This window comes from Haematobia irritans, chromosome 1 (assembly GCF_050003625.1).
Source record: "Haematobia irritans isolate KBUSLIRL chromosome 1, ASM5000362v1, whole genome shotgun sequence".
NCBI lineage: Eukaryota > Metazoa > Arthropoda > Insecta > Diptera > Muscidae > Haematobia > Haematobia irritans.
In genome coordinates, this window is record NC_134397.1 from 193,464,623 (window position 1) to 193,491,807 (window position 27,185).

At 25.6% G+C, this 27,185-nt stretch overlaps 2 protein-coding genes across 24 annotated transcripts in view; one reads left to right on the forward strand and one right to left on the reverse strand.

Annotated features, from left to right (window-relative positions):
* LOC142222318 (uncharacterized) overlaps positions 1 to 20,619 on the reverse strand; it is a 49,412-nt gene extending 28,793 nt beyond the window's left edge. Inside the window, exons 1-2 of one of the 3 annotated variants that reach the window (XM_075292378.1) lie at positions 20,425 to 20,619; positions 8,760 to 14,853 (exon numbers count right to left, since the gene is read on the reverse strand). In XM_075292378.1, the coding sequence (XP_075148493.1) occupies positions 8,840 to 14,848 (6,009 nt within the window). In that variant the 5' untranslated portion in view covers positions 14,849 to 14,853; positions 20,425 to 20,619 and the 3' untranslated portion in view covers positions 8,760 to 8,839. Of the gene's footprint in view, positions 1 to 2,352; positions 2,567 to 8,759; positions 14,854 to 20,424 lie in introns of those variants that run through there. The other 2 variants (XM_075292377.1, XM_075292376.1) reach the window with 2 other exon arrangements.
* The window catches only part of Syp (synaptotagmin binding cytoplasmic RNA interacting protein), a 529,002-nt gene that overhangs the window by 244,461 nt on the left and 257,356 nt on the right, over positions 1 to 27,185 (forward strand). The window lies entirely within an intron of this gene.

The window sequence follows — 27,185 nt, forward strand, 5'->3', positions numbered from 1 at the left end:
ATATAGTTTTTTGGAAGACAACATTATTGAATTTGGATGAAAAAATACACAATGTTTGGAACTTAGACTACCCAAACATATTATATTGTTTAGACCAATATGCTTTCAAACATATTATATGTTGGAAGAAATCAAATATATTAATGTTTGGGCAATATCCAAAAATGTATATGCTTGAAGCAAAATGTGTTTGGGAGTATATGTTACAGAAGCGATTTTTTTTAAGGGTGTAGTTGCCGAACATGTACATTTTATTGGTTCTTTGTTTGTTATCAATAACCAGCTGGCAACGTATGCTATGGTTTGCAAGATTTTACTGGGAAAAAGATCTCTAGCAAAAACTTGCAATTTCTCTATCTCATAACTGTCAAATGTTGTCTCTCTCCGGCTCTCTTTTGCTGGCGTTTTGGTGTAAACGAACGACTTCCAGTAAAAATATGTAATAATTATCAAAAATTATCGGGTTCTCGAACGGAGCTAATATCTGTGAAAATAATATAGTTGCGACATACATGTTAAGTGTTCATCTTCCAAAAATAATTGTTTGCTCTAGAAAGCGATCATATTGAAGATTTGATAAAGTTGACACTTTTGTGCTTTTTTGACACATTTCGAGTGCTAAAACAACCGTGGCACGACCTCGAGCCATTATGTACTTTTTCATCACAATTATTCCATATTGAGTAATTGTGATGAAAATGATGATGTGAACGTTTCTCAGATATCAACTCAACTCTAAAAATTGTAAATAGCGGTCATTGAAGAAATAAACTATACCAAAATGAAGATATTTTAGTTTTTAATACAGGATTTCAAAATTTTTGATAGAAATATTGTCTATACTCCATTCATCCGTAAATGTGAAACGTGGAATGAGATTTTTTTTCCGCCACACTGAGGTACAAAGTATTATACGATAGTGTATATATTCGAAACGCTCAGAAGGTGACGAAATACACACATGGTGTCTTTTGCAATAGTGCCACAGTTGGTACAAAAAATTGTAAATTGTTAACTGTTTTGTAGATTGGTAGAATTCTTCATTTTGGTAGATTTTGCAAAGAGGTACTTCTTCATAAATTTTCTATAGAATTAAAGTTTTATCTATATTTTCTATAGAAATAAAATTTTATCTATATTTTCTATAGAAATAAAATTTTGTCAAAATTTTCAATACAAATAAAATTTTGTCAAAATTTTCTATGAAAAAAAATTTTGACAAAATTTTCTATAGAAATAAAAATTTGACAAAATTTTCTATAGAAATAAAAATTTGACAAAATTTTCTATAGAAATAAAATTTTGACAAAATTTTCTATAGAAATAAAATTTTGTCAAAATTTTCAATACAAATAAAATTTTGTCAAAATTTTCTACAGACATAAAATTTTGTATAGAAATACAATTTTGACAATATTTTGTATAGATATAAAATTTTAACAAAATTTCCTATAGAATAAAAATTGGATACAATTTTTATCGAAATAAAATTTTGGCAAAATTTCCTATAGAAATAAATTGTTGACAAAATGTTCTATACAAAATTTCCTATATAAATAAATTTTGACAAACTTTTTTATTGAAAAAAAATTTTGCAAAATAAGATTTTTTTTTAGACAATCTAAAAAAAAATGTCGAAACCGGCCTAGATTTAAATATACATATACAATACAGTAGTTTTAAAATTTGATATTATGTAATTTAATAACAAAAGCATAACGAACATTTTTATGCAATGCTACGTTTTTTAAAATTAAAAAATAACATAAAAATTAATTTTTGTACTATTTTCTACTAATTCGGTAACATTTGTATTTAAAAATAAAACAATCTATCCTTAGTCAAATCTTTAAGATGTTATGTTAATATACTTCTTCGAAGTTGAGTTTAACATAGAACGACTCATTGTTTGCTAATACGATGTTAAGTTTGCATCCCTCTATCTTTGATGTAAGGCATGTAAAGTATTTAAAAACATTTATAAATGAATGAAATAACCCTAAAATTAACTAAGATATTGAATTACTGATTTTGAGGATTTTGCATCTTTGGATTGATTTTTTTTTAATTAACGAAAAGTCGTTGAATTAGATCTGTATACTAATATTAATTGTATACATTCTAGATTCAAGGCTAGATAGCTCCTAAGCAACACTAATATTTTTGAATAAAGTAAACTTTTTTCAAATTCTATTTTACACTTCATAAAGTTTATATTTACTATAGATTATTGGATAATAAAATCGTTTTTCAAAATTCGCGTTTTTTCAATCGTACGGTTTGGCATGGAATGACTCGTGGGATGGCAACACTGTATTTGTTGTTATGATTGTATGGCTCTCGTCTTCTTACGTTTTTAGTTATAAATGCTCTGTTGATGTTTTGTTTTCTTGTAGTTTTTGACTTCACGCAACTTTACTAGAATTGTTTTTTATTATATATATGATGTTTACTTTTTACATGTGCGTTCGTCAACAATTGATTAATGTTTTTCACCACTAACTTTAGATATTACAAATTCACTTTGTCAAAACAAACCGAACACTTCAATAACTGCAGAACAACTACAAAACATATGGGTGAGAGAGCATTAACAAACTACCATATTACGCTCGCTTACTCCATAGACTATAGACTTTAGATAGATGATCCACTATTCTCTTTAAAAACAATGTGTCAGTTCCAAAAATTAATTTTCTGACATTTCGTTTTGATTTTTTCGTAAAGAGTCAGTCCCAAACATTAATTTTCGTGCATTTGCTTTTGTGTTGATCGTAAAGAGCAATGCTGCTCAAAATTAAATTTCGTATTTTCGCGGTTTTGGTCACAATTTTTTGTTCAAATATGAACTTTTAATTTATTAATTTATTTATAAATCCTCTGTTGCATCAAACACGTTCTAATTTTGTGTAAAATTGGCAAACTACAAAAAGGAAAACGAAAGAGATTGCAAGCGTGCTCTTATTTTTCTCGTTTATTCTTAATCTTCGGAATTGTCAAAAATAGTTTGACACTCATGGCTCATCTATCTAAAGTCTATAGTCTATGGCTTACTCATATAATGTGTGAGTAGTAATAGAGTTACCAAGTATATTTAATATATTTTACACTTACAGATCTACTTTGCCGTTTTTGTGTTGCATTTGGCTGCAAGAATTTAACATTCTACAGCTCCCTCTCTCCTTCACTCACTTAAATATACGGTCTATGTTTGTGTATTTCAGCCCATTGAATTCTTGTTCTTTAGTTAGGTAACAAACAATACAAATCAGTGATGACAATGTTTTCATTTATTTTGCCGCAATAAGCAAAACCCATATATGCCTATGCTTCATAAGCATTGTATTTGAAATTACTATGTTATATGTGTGTCAATGTAAGGCTGCACAAGGGTTGAGATAATACAAGTCAAATTATATCGTGCCATTATAGGCATCCTTATGGAATTGCAAATATATATGATTAGGATTGGTAAATATACGGTATATTTCTAATAGTCGCAGGTAGACATTGCCATTGCACTTTGTGGCATGTTAGGTGGAAAACGCTTATTCTAATGAGGGCTCTTCAAATCCCTTTCCATAAATCAACCATCATACATTTCGATAAATCAACCATCACTTTTAAACGACGTTAGGCAATGCCGATTATTAGGAATAAAAAAAGATTTTTTATTAACCCAAATGGTTTATAAACAAAATAAAAATTGAACATTTTTATCACATTTCCGTAAAAATTCAACCGAAATCGTGATAATACAAAATAATATATATTATTTTAATATTATAAAAATTCCCTTTACAAAAAAACGCAAAATGAAATGTTTGAAATTTAATGTTTGGATTTGTCAATGTACGAAAAAAAAAACAAAATATCCGACAATTAATTTTTGGAACTGAAATCAACTGAACTGAATATCAAAACACCCTTCAGCGGTCGATTATCCCATCTAACTTATTTTATTTCTATAGAAAATTTCTGCAAAATTTTACTTCTATGGAAAATTTTACCAATATTTTATTTCTATAGATTTTGTCAACATTTTATTTCTATACAGAATTTTGTCAAAATTTTATTTAAATTTTTTTTTCCAAAATTTGCAATTATTTATTTCTATATAAACTTCTCCAAGCTTTTATTTCTACGAAAATGTTATTCTTTATTTCTGTAGAAAATTTTGCCAACATTTTATTTCTCTAGAAAATTTTCGAAAAATTTTATGTCTGTAGAAAATTTTCGAAAAATTTTATGTCTGTAGAAAATTTTGTCAAAATTTTATTTCTATTGAAAATTTTGTCAAAATTTGATTTCTTTGGAAATTTTAGTCCACATTGTATTTCTATAGACAATTTTGTCAATTTTTTTTTCAATAGACAATTTTGTCAATTTTTTTTTCAATAGCAAATTTTGTGAAAATTTTATTTCTTGGAAAATTTTGTCAAAATTTTATTTCTATAGAAAATTTTGTCAAAAATTTACCAAAACTTTATTTCTATAAAAATTTTTGTCAAAATTTTATTTCTATAGAAAATTTTGTCAACATTTTATTTCAATGGAAAATTTTGTCAAAATTTTATTTCTATAGAAAATTTTTTAAAAATTTTATATCTATAGAAAATTTTATCAAAATTTTATTTCTATGGAAAATTTTGTCAAAATTTTATTTCTATAGAAAAGTTTGTTAAAACTTTATATCTATAGAAAATTTGGTCAAAATTTTATTTCTATAGAAAATTTGGTCAAAATTTTATTTCTATAGAAAATTTTGTCAAAATTTTATTTCTATAGAAAATTTTATCAAAATTTAATATCTATAGAAAATTTTATCAAAATTTTATTTCTATAGAAAATTTTATCAAAATTTTATATCTATAGAAAATTTTATCAAAATTTTATTTTTATAGAATTGTTTTAATTTTATTTCTATAGAAAATTTTGTCAAAATTTTATTTCTATAGAAAATTTTGTCAAAATTTTATTTCTATAGAAAATTTTGTCAAAATTTTATTTCTATAGAAAATTTTGTCAAGATTTTATTTCTACAGAAAATTTTACCAAAATTTTATATCTATAGAAAATTTTATCAAAATTTTATTTCTATAGAAAATTTTGTCAAAATTTTATTTCTATAGAAAATTTTGTCAAAATTTTATTTCTGTAGAAAATTTTGGCAAAATTTTATGTCTATAGAAAATTTTGTCAAAATTTTATTTCTATAGAAAATTTGGTTAAAATTTTTATTTCTATAGAAAATTTTGTCAAAATTATATTTCTATAGAAAATTTCGGCAAAATTTTATTTCTATTGAAAATTTTGTCAAAATTTTATTTCTATAGAAAATTTTGTCAAAATTTGAATTCTATAGAAAATTTTGTCTAAATTTTTTTTCTATAGAAAATTTTGTCAAAATTTTATTTTTATAGAAAATTTTGTAAAAGTTTTATATCTATAGAAAATTTTATCAACATTTTATTTCTATAGAATTTTTTTAATTTTATTTCTATAGAAAATGTTGTCAAAATTTTATTTCTATAGAAATTTTTGTAAAAATTTTATTCCTAGAGAAATTTTTTTTAATTTTATTTCTATCATTTTTTTTCAATTTTTTTTCTATAGAAAATTTTGTCAAAATTTTATGTCTAAGAAAATTTTGTTAAAATTTGATTTCTATAGAAAATTTTGTTAAACTTTATTTCTATAGAAAATTTTGTCAAAATTTTATTTCTATAGAAAATTTTGTCAAAATTTTTATTTCTATAGAAAATTGTGGTAAAATTTTATTTCTATAGAAAATTTTGTCAAGATTTTATTTCTATAGAAAATTTTGTCAAAAATTTATTTCTATAGAAAATTTTGTCAAAATTGTATTTCTATGGAAAATTTTGTCAAAATTTTATTTCTATAGAAAAGTTTGTCAAGATTTTATTTCTATAGAAAATTTTGTCAAAAATTTATTTCTATAGAAAATTTTGTCAAAATTTTATTTCTATGGAAAATTTTGTCAAAATTTTATTTCTATAGAAAAGTTTGTCAAAATTTTATTTCTATAGAAAATTTGGTCACAATTTTATTTCTATAGAAAATTTTTTCAAAATTTTATTTCTATGGAAAATTTAATCAAAATTTAATATCTATAGAAAATTTTATCAAAATTTTATTTCTATATAAAATTTTATCAAAATTTTATATATATAAAAAAATTTATCAAAAGTTTATTTCTATAGAATTTTTTTTAATTTTATTTCTTTAGAAAATTTTGTCAAAATTTCATTTCTATAGAAAATTTTGTCAAAATTTTATTTCTATAGAAAATTTTGTCAAAATTTTATTTCTATAGAAAATTTGGTCAAAATTTTTATTTCTATAGAAAATTTTGTCAAAATTTTTTTCTATGGAAAATTTTGTCAAAATTTTATTTCTATAGAAAATTTGGTCAAAATTTATTTTTATACAAAATTTTGTCAAAACTTTATTTCTATAGAAAATTTGGTCAAAATTTTTATTTCTATAGAAAATTTTGTCAAAATTGTATTTCTATACAAAATTTTGTCAAAACTTAGTTTTTACCAAAATTTTATTTCTATAGAAAATTTGGTCAAAATTTTATTTCTATAGAAAATTTTGTCAAAATTTTATTTCTATAGAAAATTTTGTCAAAATTTGATTTCTATAGAAAATTTTGTCAAAATTTTATTTCTATAGTAAATTTTATCAAAATTTTATATCTATAGAAAATTTTATCAAAATTTTATTTCTATAGAATTTTTTTAATTTTATTTCTATAGAAAATTTTGTCAAAATTTTATTTGTATAGAGAATTTTGTCAAAATTTTATTTCTATAGAAATTTTTGTAAAAATTTTATTCCTAGAGAAATTTTTTTTTAATTTTATTTCTATCATTTTTTTTTAATTTTTTTTCTATAGAAAATTTTGTCAAAATTTTATGTCTAAGAAAATTTTGTTAAAATTTGATTTCTATAGAAAATTTTGTTAAACTTTATTTCTATAGAAAAATTTTTCAAAATTTTATTTCTATAGAAAATTTTGTCAAAATTTTTATTTCTATAGAAAATTGTGGTAAAATTTTATTTCTATAGAAAATTTTGTCAAGATTTTATTTCTATAGAAAATTTTGTCAAAAATTTATTTCTATAGAAAATTTTGTCAAAATTGTATTTCTATGGAAAATTTTGTCAAAATTTTATTTCTATAGAAAAGTTTGTCAAGATTTTATTTCTATAGAAAATTTTGTCAAAAATTTATTTCTATAGAAAATTTTGTCAAAATTTTATTTCTATGGAAAATTTTGGCAAAATTTTATTTCTATAGAAAAGTTTGTCAAAATTTTATTTCTATAGAAAATTTGGTCAAAATTTTATTTCTATAGAAAATTTTTTCAAAATTTTATTTCTATAGAAAATTTAATCAAAATTTAATATCTATAGAAAATTTTATCAAAATTTTATTTCTATATAAAATTTTATCAAAATTTTATATCTATAAAAAAATTTATCAAAAGTTTATTTCTATAGAATTTTTTTTAATTTTATTTCTATAGAAAATTTTGTCAAAATTTCATTTCTATAGAAAATTTTGTCAAAATTTTATTTCTATAGATTTTTTTTAGTTTTATTTCTATAATTTTTTTTAATTTTATTTCTTTAGAAAATTTTGTCAAAATTTCATTTCTATAGAAAATTTTGTCAAAATTTTATTTCTATAGAAAATTTTGTCAAAATTTTATTTCTATAGAAAATTTGGTCAAAATTTTTATTTCTATAGAAAATTTTGTCAAAATTTTTTTTCTATGGAAAATTTTGTCAAAATTTTATTTCTATAGAAAATTTGGTCAAAAGTTATTTTTATACAAAATTTTGTCAAAACTTTATTTCTATAGAAAATTTGGTCAAAATTTTTATTTCTATAGAAAATTTTGTCAAAATTGTATTTCTATACAAAATTTTGTCAAAACTTAGTTTTTACCAAAATTTTATTTCTATAGAAAATTTGGTCAAAATTTTATTTCTATAGAAAATTTTGTCAAAATTTTATTTCTATAGAAAATTTTGTCAAAATTTGATTTCTATAGAAAATTTTGTCAAAATTTTATTTCTATAGTAAATTTTATCAAAATTTTATATCTATAGAAAATTTTATCAAAATTTTATTTCTATAGAATTTTTTTAATTTTATTTCTATAGAAAATTTTGTCAAAATTTTATTTGTATAGAGAATTTTGTCAAAATTTTATTTCTATAGAAAATTTTGTCAAAATTTTATTTTTATAGAAAATGTGGTCAAAATTTTTATTTCTATAGAAAATTTTGTCAAAATTTTATTCCTATAGAAAATGTTGTCAAAATTTTATTTCTATAGAAAATTTTGTCAAAATTGTATTTCTATAGAAAATTTGGTCAAAATTTTTATTTCTATAGAAAATTTTGTCAAAATTTTATTTCTATAGTAAATTTTATCAAAATTTTATATCTGTAGAAAATGTTATCAAAATTTTATTTCTATAGAATTTTTTAATTTTATTTCTGTAGAAAATTTTGTCAAAATTTTATTTCTATAATTTATTTTTTTTTTAATTTTATTTCTATAGAAAATATAGAACATTGTGTAAAAATTTTTTATAGAAAATTTTGTCAAAATTTTATTTCTATAGAAAATCAAAGAATATCAAAATCTAATATTTCCAATAGAATATTTTGTTCAAATTCAATTAATATTTTATTTTGAAAAATATTTTGGGGAATGTTTTTGTTTTTCAAATTTTATTAAAACTAAAATATATCGAAAAAAGTAAATATATGTTTACAAAAATATTTTATATATTTATTTAACACAATTTTTATGATAAGAATGTAAAAATATAATATTATCGCTTAATTTGGGATTTAAGCTATTTTTGCGCTTCTCTGCCATAAGATTGGCCGCCAAAGAGGCAGTTTCTTCTGCCATTGCAGTACTTGCTGGTATCGAAAGTATTTGAAAGGCCAATTTTGATAAATTTGGATAATTAATGGCATTCTGTAGCCACCATTGTAAAACATTGAATTGTGTATTGATCAAAACTAAGGATTTCATATATTTCTCTAATTCTTGAGAATATATGGCGTCTGAGATGGGACCTTGTGAATTGGGCTTCAGTAAATCAGTAAAGAAAAATTCCATAGCATCCTTTTCACGCAATGTTGGGGAAGATTTTGCTAAATCCTGATTATTGGAAGGTATGGTATTTTCGTATAAATCTCGCATTTGTGAAATACAAAATTTCTTTAATTCATTGAAATCATTTGGATTCTGAATTTCTAGAGCGAGGGGGTATAGGAAGAAAGCAGCTTTGTGCCATAAATTTAATTTACTGGACCACTTCTCATGAGTTTCTTTTAAAATTTGGTTCTTCAGTTTAGCTATTAATGGTTTATCTATACAATTTGGCTCACAAAGTTTTGAAATTTTCCTTATTGAGGGTATAACAAAGCATAAGGAGGGGGAAGATGTGTCTTGTAGGCGTTTGAAAATAATTTTAAATCCCCATAACATTTCTGTAAGGTTCTTTAGTTGATCCAAATCCAGATCATTGTAATGATTAGACTTTGGATTCGAGGATATGGTTCTAAATGTCTCATAAGCCTTCGACCATAAAGGAAGGGAAGTATGTGAAATAGTTTTAGTATCAAGATCAGATGTCGAGTTTTCGTTTGCTTTCCTTAGATTATGACATTTATTTAGAAGCGCCATAAATTCCATGTCGTTTTCAAAGACTTCATCCAATATATTCGTTAGCAAATGACTATTACTTGGGAGATGTGTGTAATTCTTGAGAGCTTCATTAATAATTCGGTTGTCGCCAGTGGATATGAATTTTATATTTGCAATATCGGTAATACCAAAATCTTGGAATAGACTTTTCAATTTTCTTAGGAAATATTCTGGGGATGAATTTTCGAAACGCATAGATTTCATACCCATTACCAAACTATTTACTTCTTCATTGGAATAATAATGCAAGGTAGTGATAAAGTAATTACGTTTCAAGTAATCATCAGACCACATTGCTATAGAAGCTGAAATATTTCCTTTATCGATTAACATTTTCATAAGATTTCTGTGTAATGTTTCTTTTGTTTTCTCTTTCATAGTTTGAAAATTTTGTAAAATTTCTCCGTGATTAGGTAATTTTATATTTTGCATCTTAGCTGGATCTGTTGTAGAATGTATTGATCCCAATTTTAGAAAATATTCCATAAGATTCGAAAAAGGTTCTTCTTTGCTGGCCCATAAAGGAAGGCATTGTTCAATGGACCATTGTACACAAGCTTCTAGACAATCTTCCATATAATCAGAATGTTTGATCCGTTTCAATTCTATTATACATGCATGCAGATATAGTTTGCTCAAATCATTTTCTTCAATTTCCAATACTCGATGACATTGGCGACAATATACACAATTCCTTAAATAATTTCCATTTGGCTTCTCGATATGGGCTAATATTTGCCATATATAGGCTGGATCTTTATGGTTCTGGGCTAATTTATAGATTCCCTGATCTATACATCTAGAAACAGTAAGAGCCTCATTTCTCTTTATGCTCTTAAAGGTATCCGATGGTAATTCTGGTGTTTCCATCTTCGTATGATCTTTGGTTTGTAAGGAGGATGGAAAAAATTCCGAATGAAATGACTTCTGATTGCCATGGATTCCTAGTAATCTTTTATATTCTAAGAGACATTTATGGCGATATACATTTTCAGTTCGATTGCTTGTATATTTTATGACATTTTGACATTTGCGACAACTAAGAAATCCCTTAATATAGGTTCCATCTTTCTGTTGTATTTTACCCATAACAGTCCACAAATAACTTTGATCCTTTGTCCTTGCACATATAGAATAAATTCCTTTTTCTATTAACTGCGAGATAGAGGAACATGTATTCGAATAAGGTTTTACAAAATCATCTCGATTACTTTGGGCTTTAACACATTTATGGCCATAGAGCATGACCTTTGTTTTATCCTCGTATCTTAGAACTCTATGACACTCCAGACAATATAGACAATTTGCCAAAATATTGCCATATTCATTTTTAATTTCGCCCAATACTTTCCATATAGGATTTTTACTTTTTTTACGTTGGACAAGGCCATAGATACCTTCTTGAATTTTTTGGGCAATTCTAGAACAATAATCATCGTCTTTGGTTTCCTCATCTCCATCTGCATCATCAACATCAGTATTTTTATATTCATTATTCACAGATAAATTAGATGAAAGCGTTTTATTTCCAATATCATGATCAGACTGCCACAAATCTTCATCGTCCTCGTCTTCGTTTTCCTCATGTTCATCTGTATTTAGATCAACGATTTCAGTATCTTCATATCGATTCTCAAATAAATCATCATCATCAGACTGCAACAAATATTCATCTTTATTTCCCTCATCAGTTGATTTGTTTATGGTAATAATTCCAATGTCGTCAAGGGATTTCAATGATTCGTCATTCATAGAAGAATCTTTATAAGATTTTCCTATAGCATTTTTTGAATTTTTGCTTTCTTCTTCTCTGCAACATATATGTCTATATAAGATGGACATCTGCGACGGTTTGTATTTCAAAACAGTTTTACATTTTCGACAGTATACATAACCAGCTAGGATACTATTATCTTTCCTAAGGATTTCAGCTAAGACATTCCAAATAGGACTTTTGTTTTTCCTCTTTTGGGATATAGTATAGACTTCATTTAGAATTTGAATAGTTTCCCTACTATTTAATTGTGGGTCTAAGGAAGATATAGAAGCTTGGGAATGGAGAACCTTTTTCGGATCAATTGAATCTATAGAAGATGAAATTTTCTTATCTGAGTTGAAAGATTGACCATGTTTAAATTTCTTAGAAAAACTAGTTGGCTTCATCATTTCGGCTTTCATGTTGTTCATATTTGTTTCATGTGATTCCACAGTTTCTAGTTCATCTTCATCTTGCGGTATTTTCCTCTTCGGGTTTGATTTTTCTTGCAAGGATTTACTATTTAATCTATCAGAATTTGTAGTTATGAGTTTCTTAGTTTCCTCAAAGAATTCAAAATTTTTTGCAGAATCTTTTGATGCAAAAGGTCTTGATTCCCTGCATTTCTTAGTTTCCTCCGTGAAGTCACAAATTTTTGCAGCATCTCTTGATGTGGAAGCTCTTGATTCCTTGTGATTCTTAGTTTCCTCCGTGAAGTCACAAATTTTTGCAGCATCTTTTGATTTAGCAAGACTCGGATCCTTGCGATTCTTAGTTCCCTCCATGAAGTCACAATTGTTTGCAGCATCTTTTGTTGCAGAAGGTCTTGATTCTTGGCATGTCTTAGTTCCCTCCAAGAAGTCACAATTGTTTGCAGCATCTTTTGTTGCAGAAAGTCTTGATTCTTGGCATGTCTTAGTTTCCTTCGTGAAGTCACAAATTTTTGCAGCTTCTCTTGATGTAGAAGGTCTTGATTCCTTGCGATTCTTAGTTTCCTTCGTGAAGTCACAAATTTTTGCAGCTTCTCTTGATGTAGAAGGTCTTGCTTCCTTGCGATTCTTAGTTTTCTCCAAGAGTTGACAATCGTCATCTTTGTCTTTGCTTTCCTCGTCATTAGAACTACCATAGTCCATAAGATTTTTATCTTTCCGCAGAATATTCCTCATACTTCTTCTCTCCTCAGAAATCTTTGCATTGGTGGCAAGACATTTTGGAATTTTTTCACTTCTAAAAGAATTTTGTTTATATCTAGTTTTATTAATAAAATCTTGGTTCGATGACTTCTCATCTGATTCAAATTGAATAAATTGTTCAGTGGCCATTGTCGAACCAAACTCAGTATCTTCAATTTGTATATTGTCCCAAAGAAGATCTTCATCTTCCTCTAGGTTTGAAGTAGTGAAAGATTTGTCTATTATCACACCTATGGAGGTAGAAAAATCTTGGTCTTTAATTATCCAATCCTCATCGCAAGCAAAATCTTGGCGAGATATATTCTCATCCTCATCATCGTCGTCATCCTTCTCTGCTCTCTTTTTGAATATCGATCTTTTAAACTCCCTATAACATTTGTGTTGATATAAATTCGAGGTATTCAGACTGGAATAGACTTTACGACATTTTATGCAAAACACATAATCCTTGTAAATGGTTTTATCTTCTTTCAAAATCAACTTCATCAATTGACTGACATAACATCGACGTTTCATAGAGGTTACCGTGTATAGGCCTTGGGCTATTTTCTTGGCTATATCGTCGTTATTCACATCGTTCGCCTTAGAGTTTTTCAAAGATTCGCCTTTGGGACATTCAACCGCTGCCGTAACCCGACTATCCTTTTCTTCACTATCCTTCTTCAATAATGTCTCTTTTAGAATCTTACAACATCTATGGACATAAAGATTCTCGGTAAACTGAGTGCAATATACATTTCGGCATTCGATGCAACACACATAGCCTTTTAGCAGAGTTTTATCATCTGCTCGTTGAATATTTCGAATAATTTTCCAAATATAGCCTCGGCTTTTACGTTCGATCAATGTGTAAATGCCTAGTTGAATTTTCTGGGCAATTTGGGAGCAAAATTCAGGTTTCGTTTGAAATTCTTCATCACTCAATGATCGTGATGGTTTGTTCAAAGGGTCCTTGGCCTTGTCCTCGTTATCTTCACGCATAGATTTCCTTAACTCTTTACTGCATTTATGTTTATTGAGATTTGTTGCACTATGACTTGAACAAATTGTACCACACCTAATGCAACACATGTAGTCCTCTACAGGGGTTTTATCCTCCTTTAGAATTTTTCTCATAATTTTCCATAGATAACTTGTACCCTGTTGTTTGGTCAAGGTGTAAATACCTTTATCAAGCTTTTCGGCTATGTCAAATCTTCGTAAATTCGATGTATTATTTCTGAAGGCATGTGACTCATCATCGCCGAAAATATCATTTATCAGATCCCTATAGCATTGATGTTTATCTTGTTGTGATCCATATTCAGACATTACTCTACGACATTGATTGCAAAACACATAACCCTCAACCAGAGTTTTATCGGCCTTCAGTATCCTTTGCATTATACGTTGTACATATTTTTTTGTAGTGTACCAATAGGTCAAGGTATAATTGCCATTTTCAATTTGATTGGCTATTGCCAAACGCTCAGCTTTCCTTTTATTTTGTAAATACTCTTTTACAGTGGCCCTCTTCAAAACTATACTGCATTTGTGCCGTGTCCGATTTGAAGGATAATCCATCAAGACTGTGTTACATTTAGTACACCATGCATATCCATCAACGAGCCTCTTATTCTCATCCACAATTCTTCTTAAAATTTTCCATACAATACTTCTGCCAGAGTATGTGGTCAAGGTGTATAGCCCATTCTCTATATTCTCGGCGATTTTAATAAGCTCCTTATTATTGCCATATTTTTGTAACGTAAAATTATTTTCATATTCAATTTGTAACATATCCTTTAGTTTTTGACAGCATTCATGCTTATTACGAGACATTGGATAATCATACAACACATTGGAGCATTGCGTGCACCAGACATAGCCCTCTACGTAGATATTGTCTTCGTTTCGAATTTTTCTTAAAATTTTCCAAACAATTGATTTGACATTGCTTGCCTGATATACGGTGTAGATACCTTTGTCAATTCTTTCTTTTATTTGTGAATGCAGATTTTTCATGCATTGTTGATCAGAAATATCATCCAGGTCTTGTGATGAATCTCCTGAAGATTTAAGGTTTATAAATTCTTCATCTGTGTCCATGTCCATGTCCATGTCATCATCATTTATAGCATCGCACAGCATTTTACCTTAATGATTAATTTTCAATCAATGTCAAAGTTAATTTTTTTTCTATTTAATTTTGATGATTTGGATGAATATAAATGAGTCCTTCTATGTTAAACTTCAATATATTAGTAATAAAATGAAATAAACATAATCGTAGTTAGGAAATTTTGTTGATCTATTTTATTTTAATGTATGAAAATCAAGGATATGATATCAATCGTTGACCGTAAATTAAACCAATTAATTAATTGATACAATTAACTTTTTAGTCAAGCTCGGAAGACTAACCCCCATTTTCATGAAGCTCCGTTAGTGCTACGTTAGCTAACGAACTTTTAAACCGTGATATCTACATATCTGTCATTTTGCGTATATATTTCAAACGCCAGTTAGAAACTTAACTGCTGAAAATTTTTCAGTTAAAGTTAACCGGAGAAAAGATATTTCCATTTTTCTTTCTATTAACTGACAGTTAAAGCATAACGGAGCTACATGAAAATGGCCGTAAGTCACTTAAAAAAGATTTTTTTTTTAATTTTTAACTAAAATTTTATTTCAAGCAATTTGTTAATCAAACTAAAAAGACTACGTCAGTTAAGAAAGTAATTAAAAATAGTTACGTTTTTAATGAAAAAATTAATTGAGTTTTGCATTCAACATCAATTAAATTTTTAATTGAATCAATTAAAAAATTAATTGAAATTTGCTAATGAAATCAATTAATTTTTTAATAAAGTATCTTTTTTTAACTTCAAATTAAAACTGTGATGGGCACTATCATTTTCGTGATTGAAAGCATTTCAATTAAAAAATTAATTGGATCAATTAATTTCGTGATTGAATCAGAAAAAAAACATTTTTTGTGCACACTTGAATTAATCTGTCAGACGAGCTGTTTAGAAATGAAAGTAATCCGAAGATGGGAGCCACCGTGGTGCAATGGTTAACATGCCCGCCTTGCATATACAAGGTTGTCGGTTCGATTCCTGCTTCGACCGAACACCAAAAAGTTTTTCAGCGGTGGATTATCCCAACTCAATAATGCTGGTGACATTTCTGAGGGTTTCAAAGCTTCTCCAAGTGGTTTCACTGCAATGTGGAACGCCGTTCGGACTCGGCTATGAAAAGGAGGTCCCTTGTCATTGAGCTTAACGTGGAATCGGGCAGCACTCAGTGATAAGAGAGAAGTTCACCAATGTGGTATCACAATGTACTGAATAGTCTAAGTGAGCCTGAAATATCGGGCTGCCACCTAACCTAACCTAACCATCACCCAAATATTTCCTATAAAAAAAATTGTTTGAATCAAATAAAAAAATAATTGATACGATTTCAATTGAAAAATAATCTCTTAAGAAAATGATAGCAATTTTTTTATTAAGTGTTTATTTAGAAGAAAATTACATAAATCAGTTAAAAACATGTAAGGAAAGTCTAAAGTCGGGCAGGGCCGACTATATTATACCCTGCACCAGTCTGTTGATTCACATTTTCGATACCATATCAAATCCGACAAATATGTTGGGTACTATATATAAAACCTTTTGTCCCCAATACATACATTTCATTCTGAATCGATGTGGACAAAATTTGATTTTATCGCTCGATATATATGTATTAGAAGTTTAGGAAAATTAGAGTCATTTTTACAACTTTTCGACTAAGCAGTGGCGATTTAACAAGGAAAATGTTGGTATTTTGACCATTTTTGTCGAAATCAGAAAAACATATATATGGGAGCTATATCTAAATCTGAACCGATTTCAATAAAATTTGGCACAGATATATATGGGAGCTATATCTGAATCGATTTCAACCAAATTTGGCACGCACAGCTACAATGCTTAATCTACTCCCTGTGCAAAATCTCAACCAAATTGGGCCAAAACTCTGGCTTTTAGGACCATATTAGTCCATATCGGGCGAAACATTTATATGGGAGCTATATCTTAATCTGAACCGATTTCAATCAAATTTTGCACACTTGACTATACTACTAATTGTACTCCTACTGCAAAAATTTCAACCAAATTCGGCCAAAAATCTGGCTTCTGGGGCCATATAAGTCCATATCGGGCGAAAGATATATATGGGAGCTATATCTAAATCTGAACCGATTTCTTCCAAAATCAATAGGGTTCTATTCTGACCCAAATTAGGAACATGTAGCAAATTTGAAGGCAATTGGACTTAAATTGCGACCTAGACTTTGATCACAAAAATGTGTTCACAGACAGACGGACGGACGGACATGGTTATATCGACTCAGGGACCCACCCTGAGCATTATTGCCAAAGACACCATGGGCCTATCTCGTCTCCTTCTGGGTGTTACAAACATATGCACTAACTTGTAATACCCTGTTCCACAGTGTGGCGCAGGGTATAATTAATTGATACTATTTATTTTTGTGATTGATTTTTTTTTCAATTAAAAAAATTGTTGAATCAATGAAGACTTTAAATGGAAAAATTTTCGAGACATTTTTTTCTGTGTACAAAATCCATAGAATTAAAATTGGCTAATGACCTGGAGTGGAACACAATGTTAGTAAACAAATAGGGGAAACATTTAAATCTTAATCAATTATCGGGCCACTTCGCAAATGTGTATTTTTGATTAATCGGTCAATAGATATGTATTAGAAGTATACAAAGATTCGAGTAATTTTTACAAGTTTTCGACCTAGCAGTGGCGATTTTACAAGGAAGATGTTGGTATTTTGGCCATTTTTGCCGAAATCAGAAAAACCTATATATGAGAGCTATATGTAAATCCGATTTCAACCAAATTTGGCACGCATAGCTATAATATAAATTCTAGTAAGTAATTTTTTAATTGATACTATCATTTCTGTGATTGAAGACATTTCAATTAAAAATTAATTGGATCAATTAATTTCGTGATTGAATCAGAAAAAAAATTTGTTTTGTGTATGTGCAAAATTTCACGTAAATCGGATCACAAATTTGACCTCTGTTGTCATATCAGTATAAATCGGATGAAAGATATATATATCTAATGATGAAAGATAGATATATCTAAATCGGAACCGATTTCATCCCAAAATTGGCCATTTTTGCCGAAATCAGAAAAACCTATATATGAGAGCTAAATCTAAATCCGATTTCAACCAAATTTGGCACGCATAGCTACAATGTCAATTCTATTCCCTGCACAGAAAAAAATTTCAAGACAATTTTTCCAATTAAAATCTTAATTAAAAACAAATTTTCAATTAAAAATTTAATTGATTTAACAATTTTTTAATTGAAACAAAAACCAATCACAAGGATTAATAGTATCAATTAATTTTTTAATTGGATCAATTACTTTTTTTAATTGATACTATCATTTCTGTGATTGAAGACATTTCAATTAAAAATTAATTGGGTCAATTAATTGCGTGATTGAATCAGAAAGAAAATTTTTTGTGTCTGTGCAAAATTTCACGTAAATCGGATCACAAATTTGACCTCTGTTGTCATATCAGTATAAATCGGACGAAAGATATATATGGGAGATATATCTAAATCTGAACCGATTTCAACCAAAATTGGCATGTATACACACCCAGAGAAGGAATATGATCACCTCAACCATGTTTCAAGAGCAAAATGTTATTTTTGAATGGTGACCATGTAACATGTTTGTCGCAACCATGTTATTTTCTAGGAGATTGTGTGTCTGATTTCGGCAAGCATATTATTTTTGGCGAGAAAAGAACATTTTTGCCATAAACATGTTACATGGTCACCATCCAAAAATAACATTTTGCTCTTGAAACATGGTTGAGGTGATCATATTCCTTCTCTGCGTGCACACACAGATAAAAATTTTACGAAAATTTTTCCAATTAAAATTTGAATTGAGTTTTTAATAATATTCAATTAAAAATTTAATTGATTCAACAAATTTTTTAATTGAAACAAAAATCAATCACAAAATTAATAGTATCAATTAATTTTTTAATTGGATCAATTAATTTTTTAATTGACCTTCAACTAATTGTTTAATTGTTACTATCATTTCCGTGATTGTAGACATTTCAATTAAAAAATTAATTGGATCAATTAATTTCGTGATTGAATCAGAATTTTTTTTTTTGCAGAAAAAGATTTTTTATCCAATTAAAATTTTAATTGAGTTTTAAAAAATATTCTATTAAAAATTTAATTGATTCAACAAATCTTTTAATTGAAATAAAAATCAATCACACAAATTAATAGTATCAATTCTAATTCACTGTCAATTGGTTTTTTTAAGTTTTTAAGTTTTTTTAATAGGCTTTTTGGTCAGTTGTTAAAAAATTCCAACAATTAATTTTTTACTTGATACTAATATTTCTGTGATTGAAGACATTTCAATTAAAAAAAAAATAATTGGATCAATTAATTTCGTGATTGAATCAGAAAAAAAATGTTTGTGTGTATCAAGAACGTTAATTCTACTCTCTGTATAAAATTTAAAGCAAATCAAGACGAAACTCAGGCTTCTAAGTGTATATCGGGCGAAAGATATATATGGGAAACATATCTAAATATGAACCGATTTAAACCTAGTTGGGCACACTTTACGATACTATCAATTGCACTCCTTGGGCAAAAATTAAAGTAAATCAGGCTGCAATTCTGGCTTCTGGGGCCATATTAGTAGATATCGGGCGAAAGATATATATGAGAGCTATATCTAAAACTGAAGCGATTTCTTTCCAAATCAATAGGGTTCTATTCTGACTCTGAAACACATGCTTGTGCCAAATTTGAAGTCGATTGGACTAAAATTTCGACCTAGACTTTGATCATAAAAATGTGTTCACAGATAGACGGACGGACATGGCTAGATCGACTCAGGGGCCGACCCTGAGCAATATTACCAAAGACACCGCATGTCTATATCGTCTCCTTCCGGGTGTTGCAAACATATACACTAAAATTCTGAATGTTAATAAACTCAGTTTAGTTAAGTTCACTTTATTCTTAACCAATAAACCAAATTATGCCAAACAAATTGTAATAATAAAAAATATAAACATTTTCTGTCATTATTAAACAAATCGAATCGCAACATATAGTGCTTAAAAATGTAGTCCGAATCAGAAATATTGTTTCTGGGCATATCTTAAAAATAAATACTGAATTGTATGTATAAACTGTATAGTTCATATAACTAAAGTGAATTAAAATGTCTTTTGTAATGTTTATACGAGCTTATGAAGCCCCGGTTTCTAGGTGATACATGTAAATATACACGCAGAGAAGGAATATGATCACCTCCTAGAGCAAAATGTTATCTTTGAATGAGGTACATGGAAAATTTTTGACGCAAAAATTTTATTTTCGAAAAGGGTTGTCGAAATCAGATAGATATTATCCATGAAAATAGTATGGTTCCGACATAAATTTTAAATGCTCATCGTTTAAAAATAACATTTTGCTCCAGGAAGTGATCATATTCCTTCTCTGCGTGTACATTCGCCTACCGACAATCGCTTTGATTCTGTTTACATACATCTTCGTAGTTTAGTTTAACATACAACGACTCATTGTTTTCTAATACGATGTTATGTTAAAATAAATAGTTTCTCTTACGTTTACTTTTTGTTTTGTGTATACACCACTGATGTTTTATTTCTTATTGACCACTATGTTCTTTAGTCTTACTCAGAACCGTATGCGTTTTTTTCTACTTTAGCTGTCGGTTTAACGATTTACCCAAATTTGAGCGTGTATCTTCATTAAATGTTATGTTATACGAATCCGTCGATTAAAGCATATACCGAACACTTCAATGACTGCACAGCGACTACATAAGAGAGCCTTATTTGACGCCTGCCATCCCTCGCTCACAAAACCACTGGCAATCAATTGAGTATTAATCAGAGTTGCCATGGTCATTATACATACATATATAACAATGTTTATATATTAACAATGTTGCTCCATGCTTATATTTTATATAGTTCGTATTAGCTTTCTGGTTTTACATGCTACCACGGTTGCCATTTGTGCCAATAATCTACCAAAATTTGATGAAAAATCTACCAAGTTTCGTATTTTGTTTTATCAAAATTTTATTGTTCTAGAAAATTTGACTAAGTTTTATTTTTCTACAAAATTTTGTCAACATTTTATTTCTCCAGAAAATTTTACCAAACTTTATAACAATTTTTCCAAATTTTTATTTATCTATAAACTTTTATTTTTATTTTACCAAAATTTTAAGAAAATTCTACGAAAAATATACTAAGTTTAAAAAAATTGAATTTTTTAATCAAAATTTTGTTATTCTGGAAAATTTGACAAAATTTTGTAAATATTTTTTAAACATTTTAATTCTTTAGAAAATTTTGTCCAAATTTTATTTCTATGGAAAATTTTGTCAAAATCTTATTTCTCTAGAAAATTTTGACAAAATTTTATTTATCTCGAAAAAAATTCCACAATTTTATTTATTTAGAAAATGTTTGAACATTTTTATTTTTATTTTACCAAAATTTAAAGAAAATTCTACCAAGTTTAAAAAATCGAATTTTTTTATTATACTTTTATTGTTCTTGAAAATTTGACAAATGTTTATTTTTCTACAAAATTTTGTAAAAATTTATTTATTTAGAAAATGTTTGAAAAATATTATTTTTATTTTACCAAAATTTAAAGAAAATTCTACCAAGTTTAAAAAAATCGATTTTTTTATTATAATTTTATTGATCTAGGAAATTTGACAAATGTTTTCTACAAAATTTTGTAAAAATTTAATTTCTATAGAAAATTTAGTAAAAATTATATTTCTTTAGAAAATTTTTGCCAAATTTTATTTCTATTAAAAATTTTGTCAGAATGTTATTCCCTAGAAAATGTTACCAACATTTTATTTCTATAGAAAATTTTGCCAAATTTTTTTTTTTTATCTAGAAAAATTTTTTAAACTTATATTTCTTTAGAAAATTTTGGCCAAATTTTATTTCTATTAAAAATTTTGTCAAAATTTTATTCCCTAGAAAATGTTATCAACATTTTATTTCTCTAGAAAATTTTACCAAACTTTATGACAATTTTTCCAAAATTTTACTTATCTAGAAAATTTTGCAAAAATTTTATTTTTATTTTTATCTTACCAAAATTGGAAGAAAATTCTATGAAAAATCTACCAAGTTTAAAAAATAGCATTTTTTTATCAAAATTTTGTTGTTCTAGAAAATTAGACAAAATTTTGTCCAAATTTTATTTCTATAGAAAATTTTGCCTAAATTTTATTTCTCTAGAAAAATTTTCAACAATTTTATTTATTTAGAAAATTGTGCCAAATTTTTTTTTCTATAGAAAATTTTTGAAAAATTTTATTTGTATTTTACCAAAATTTGAAGAAAATTCTACCAAGTTTAAAAAACGCATTTTTTTATCATAATTTTATTGTTCTGGAAAATTTATTTTTTTTATTTTTCTACAAAATTTTGTAAAAATTTAATTTCTATAGAAAATGTAAAATTTTATTTCTTTGGAAACTTTTGTCCAAACTTTATATCTATAAAAAATTTTGTCAAAATTTTATTCCCTAAAAAATGTTAACAAAATTTTATTTCTATAGAAAATTTTGCCAAAATTTTATTTATCTAGAAAATGTTGCCAATATTTTATTTACATATAGAAAAATTGGCCAAAATTTTATATCTCTAGGAAATTTTGCAATTTTTTTATAGACAATTTTGCAAAAATTTTATTTCTCTAGAAGAAAAAAATTTTATTTCTATAGAAATTTTTGCCTAAATTTTATTCCTCTAGAAAAATTTTCAACAATTTTAGTTATTTAGAAAATTGTTCCAAAATTTTGATTCTATAGAAAATTTTTGAAAAATTTTATTTTTATTTTACCAAAATTTGAAGAAAATTCTACCAAGTTTAAAAAAACGAATTTTTTATCATAATTTTATTGTTCTGGAAAATTTAATTTTTTTTATTTTTCTACAAAATTTTGTAAAAATTTAATTTCTATAGAAAATTTAGTAAAAATTATATTTCTTTAGAAAATTTTGGCCAAATTTTATTACTATAAAAAATTTTGTCAAAATTTTATTCCCTAGAAAATGTTACCAACATTTTATTGCTATAGAAAATTTTGCCAAAATTTGCCAATATGCCAATATTTTATTTATATATATAACAATTTGCCAAAATTTTCTTTCTCTGGGAAATTTTGCAATTTTTTTATAGAAAATTTCGCAAAAATTTTATTTGTCTAGAAATTTTGCAAAAATTTTAGTTTTTAAGAAAATTTTGCAAGAATTGTTAGAAAATTTTGTAAAAATTTGTTTCTATAGAAAATTTTGTAAAGATTTTATTTTTAAAGAAAATTTTGCAAAAATTTTATTTTTATAGAAAAATTTGCAAATTTGTAGAAATATAAAAAATTGTCAAAATTTCTTTCTCAACATTTTATTTCTATACAGTTAGAGAGGAATATTTTGAAATATCTACCAAAACATCAAGAATTCTACCAACCTACCAAACAGTAAAAAATCTACCTTATTTGGTAGAATTTTTCCAACTGTGGCAACTGTGCATGCTACTCGTACATACTGTTATTGCATACTATAACAATTTTATTAATTTATATGGTTTGTTTTGTTAGGCAAAGAATATGTTATGTAGACATTGCCTTACGAATAATACACTATTGCTCTGTTGCTTATCTTCGACTTGAATTCGATTCTCTTTAACACTCACATGCCATCTCTTTAGCATACACACACAGGCCAACAAATATACTAAAATAAATAGTGCGACATGAAGCCAAAACTCCAATCCATATAAATTAATTGTTTGCATTGCTTTGTGGCAGATTTGTTTAGTTCTCTTAAAATCATACATAGCTCTGGCTCTTTTTACTAATGATGTTATCAAGCGTGGTTTTACTTTTGTTTTTTTTTTTGGAAGCAATCAAGGAGGCATGGACCATTCACTGCATTTTAATCCACTATAAATGCAAACTATAACAAATTGCCAAAAGACAGAATAAAAAGAAAACGGTGAGAAAAGAACGAAGCTTCGTTATTTGTTGTGGAGTACAATCAGTATGGCCATTTTAACGGTTTTGCAGCTAAATTTTAGCATTTAGCCTCAAAATTTTCGTTTGTTGAGTGCTAAATATTTTTTTCTTTTAAAAATTACGACGGTTGCCTTATATCTTTCGGTATTACAGAACAAACACTAGTATTAATCATCGGAAATATTTTTATTGTTTTGTTTTTCAAACAATTCATTCGAGATCGATTTTAATAAATCCCGGGATTTCAAAATATAGAATCGCGGTATTTTTTCGGGATACCGAAATTTGCGGGATTCTTTAAATATTTTGAGTAATAACAATGTACAGTATCAAAAAATTGTAGTACATTAAGCAAATTAGGTTTAATTCAATTTTATTAACAAAAAACGTTTCTTTAGTTACATAAGAGTAAATTAAAAAGCAATTTCGAATTGCTACTTACAAAAAGTAAACACCAAAATAAATAAAAAATATATTTTATATTGCTTTCGTACACAAAAAAAAAAAAATTTTCTGATTCAATCACGAAATTAATTCATCCAATTAATTTTTAATTGAAATGTCTTCAATCACAGAAATGATAGTATCAATTAAAAATTTAATTGAAGGTCAATTAAAAAGTTAATTGATCCAATTAAAAAAATAATTGATACTATTTATTTTGTGATTGATTTTTGTTTTAATTAAAAAAATTTTTTGAATCAATTAAATTTTTAATTGAATATTTTTTAAAACTCAATTAAAATTTTAATTGGAAAATTTTTCGTGAATTTTTTTTGTATGTACTCAATAAAAGATTTTAAGGATATTGTATAGTACATCTTTTTGTGTAACCCCTTAAGTATCAAGGGATCAGATATACGCGATCTTATCATAGATCGGATAAAAAAATATCTCTCATATTCGACACTGGTCTAAGGGTCGTTTATACTGAACGAATACACCTATTTATTAATAAATAACTCTAAAAAGCCACAAAATTAACAAATTTGGATTATATTCTCGGGATTTCGAAAAAATCCCGGCATATCCGAAATCCCGGGGTTTTTCTTCAATCCTAACTAAAAACAAAATTTCCTATAGAAATAAAATTTTGATAAAATTTTGTATAGAAATAAAATTTCGACAAAATTTTTTATACAAATAAAATTTTGACAACATTTTCTATAGCAATCAAATTTTGACAAAATCTATAGAAATAAAATTTTGACAACAATTTCTATAGAAATAAGATTTTGACAAAAAATTCTATAGAAATAAGATTTTGACAAAAAATTCTATAGAAATAAAATTTTGACAAAATTTTCTATAGAAATAAAATTTTGACAAAATTTTCTATAGAAATAAAATTTTGATAAAATGTTCTATAGATATAAAATTTTGACAAAATTTTCTATAAGAATAAAATTTTGACAAAATTTTCTATAGAAATAAAATTTTGACAACAATTTCCATAGAAATAAAATTTTGACAAAATTATCTACAGAAATAAAATTTTGGTAAAATTTTATATATTTAGAAATAAAATTTTGAAAAAATTTTCTATAGAAATAAAATTTTGACAAATGTTCTATAGAAATAAAATTTTGACAAATTGTTTTATAGAAATAAAATTTTGATAAAATTTTCTATACTCGTAGAAATGAAAATTTTACAAAATTTTCTACAGAAATAGACTTTTGCTAAAATTTTCTATAGAAATAAAATTTTGCCAACAATTTCTATAGAAATAAAATTTTGACAACAATGTCTATAGAAATAAGATTTTGACAAAAATTTTTATAGAAATAAAATATTAAGACAATTTTCTATAGAAAAAAAATTTGAATAACTTTTCTATAGAAATAAAATTTTGATAATATTTTCTATAGAAGTGAACATTTTACAAAATTTTTTATAGAAATAAAATTTCGAATAAATGTTCTATAGAAATAAAATTTTGACAAAATTTTCTATAGAAATAAAATTTTGACAAAATTTTCTATAGAAATAAAATTTTGACAACAATTTCTATAGAAATAAAATTTTTTATAGAAATAAAATTTTGACAAAATTTTCTATAGAAATAAAATTTTGACAACATTTTCTATAGAAATAAAATTTTGAATAACTTTTCTATAAACATAAAATTTTGATAATATTTTCTATAGAAGTGAACATTTTACAAAATTTTTTATAGAAATAAAATTTCGAATAAATGTTCTATAGAAATAAAATTTTGACAAAATTTTCTAGAGACATAAAATTTTGACAAAAGAAATACAATTTTGACAAAAGTAAAATTTTGACAAAATTTTCTATAGAAATAAAATGTTGACAAAATTTTCTATAGAAATAAAATTTTGACAAAATTTTCCATAGAAATAAAATTTTGATAAAATGTTCTATAGAAATAAAATTTTGACAAAATTTTTTATAGAAATAAAATTTTGACAAAATTTTCTATAAGAATAAAATTTTGACAAAATTTTCTATAGAAATAAAATTTTGACAAAATTATCTACAGAAATAAAATTTTGGTAAAATTTTATATATTTAGAAATAAAATTTTGAAAAAATTTTCTATAGAATTAAAATTTTGACAAATGTTCTATAGAAATAAAATTTTGACAAAATGTTTTATAGAAATAAAATTTTGATAAAATTTTCTATACTCGTAGAAATGAAAATTTTACAAAATTTTCTACAGAAATAGACTTTTGCTAAAATTTTCTATAGAAATAAAATTTTGACAACAATTTCTATAGAAATAAAATTTTGACAACAATGTCTATAGAAATAAGATTTTCACAAAAATTTTTATAGAAATAAAATATTAAGACAATTTTCTATAGAAAAAAATTTTGAATAACTTTTCTATAGAAATAAAATTTTGATAATATTTTCTATAGAAGTGAACATTTTACAAATTTTTTTTATAGAAATAAAATTTCGAACAAATGTTCTATAGAAATAAAATTTTGACAAAATTTTCTATAGAAATAAAATTTTGACAAAATTTTCTATAGAAATAAAATTTTGACAAAATTTTCTATAGAAATAAAATTTTGATAACAAAATTTTGACAAAATTTTCTATAGAAATAAAATTTTGACAACATTTTCTATAGAAATACAATTTTGAATAACTTTTCTATAAAAATAAAATTTTGATAATATTTTCTATAGAAGTGAACATTTTACAAAATTTTTTATAGAAATAAAATTTCGAATAAATGTTCTATAGAAATAAAATTTTGACAAAATTTTCTATAGACATAAAATTTTGACAAAAGAAATACAATTTTGACGAAAGTAAAATTTTGACA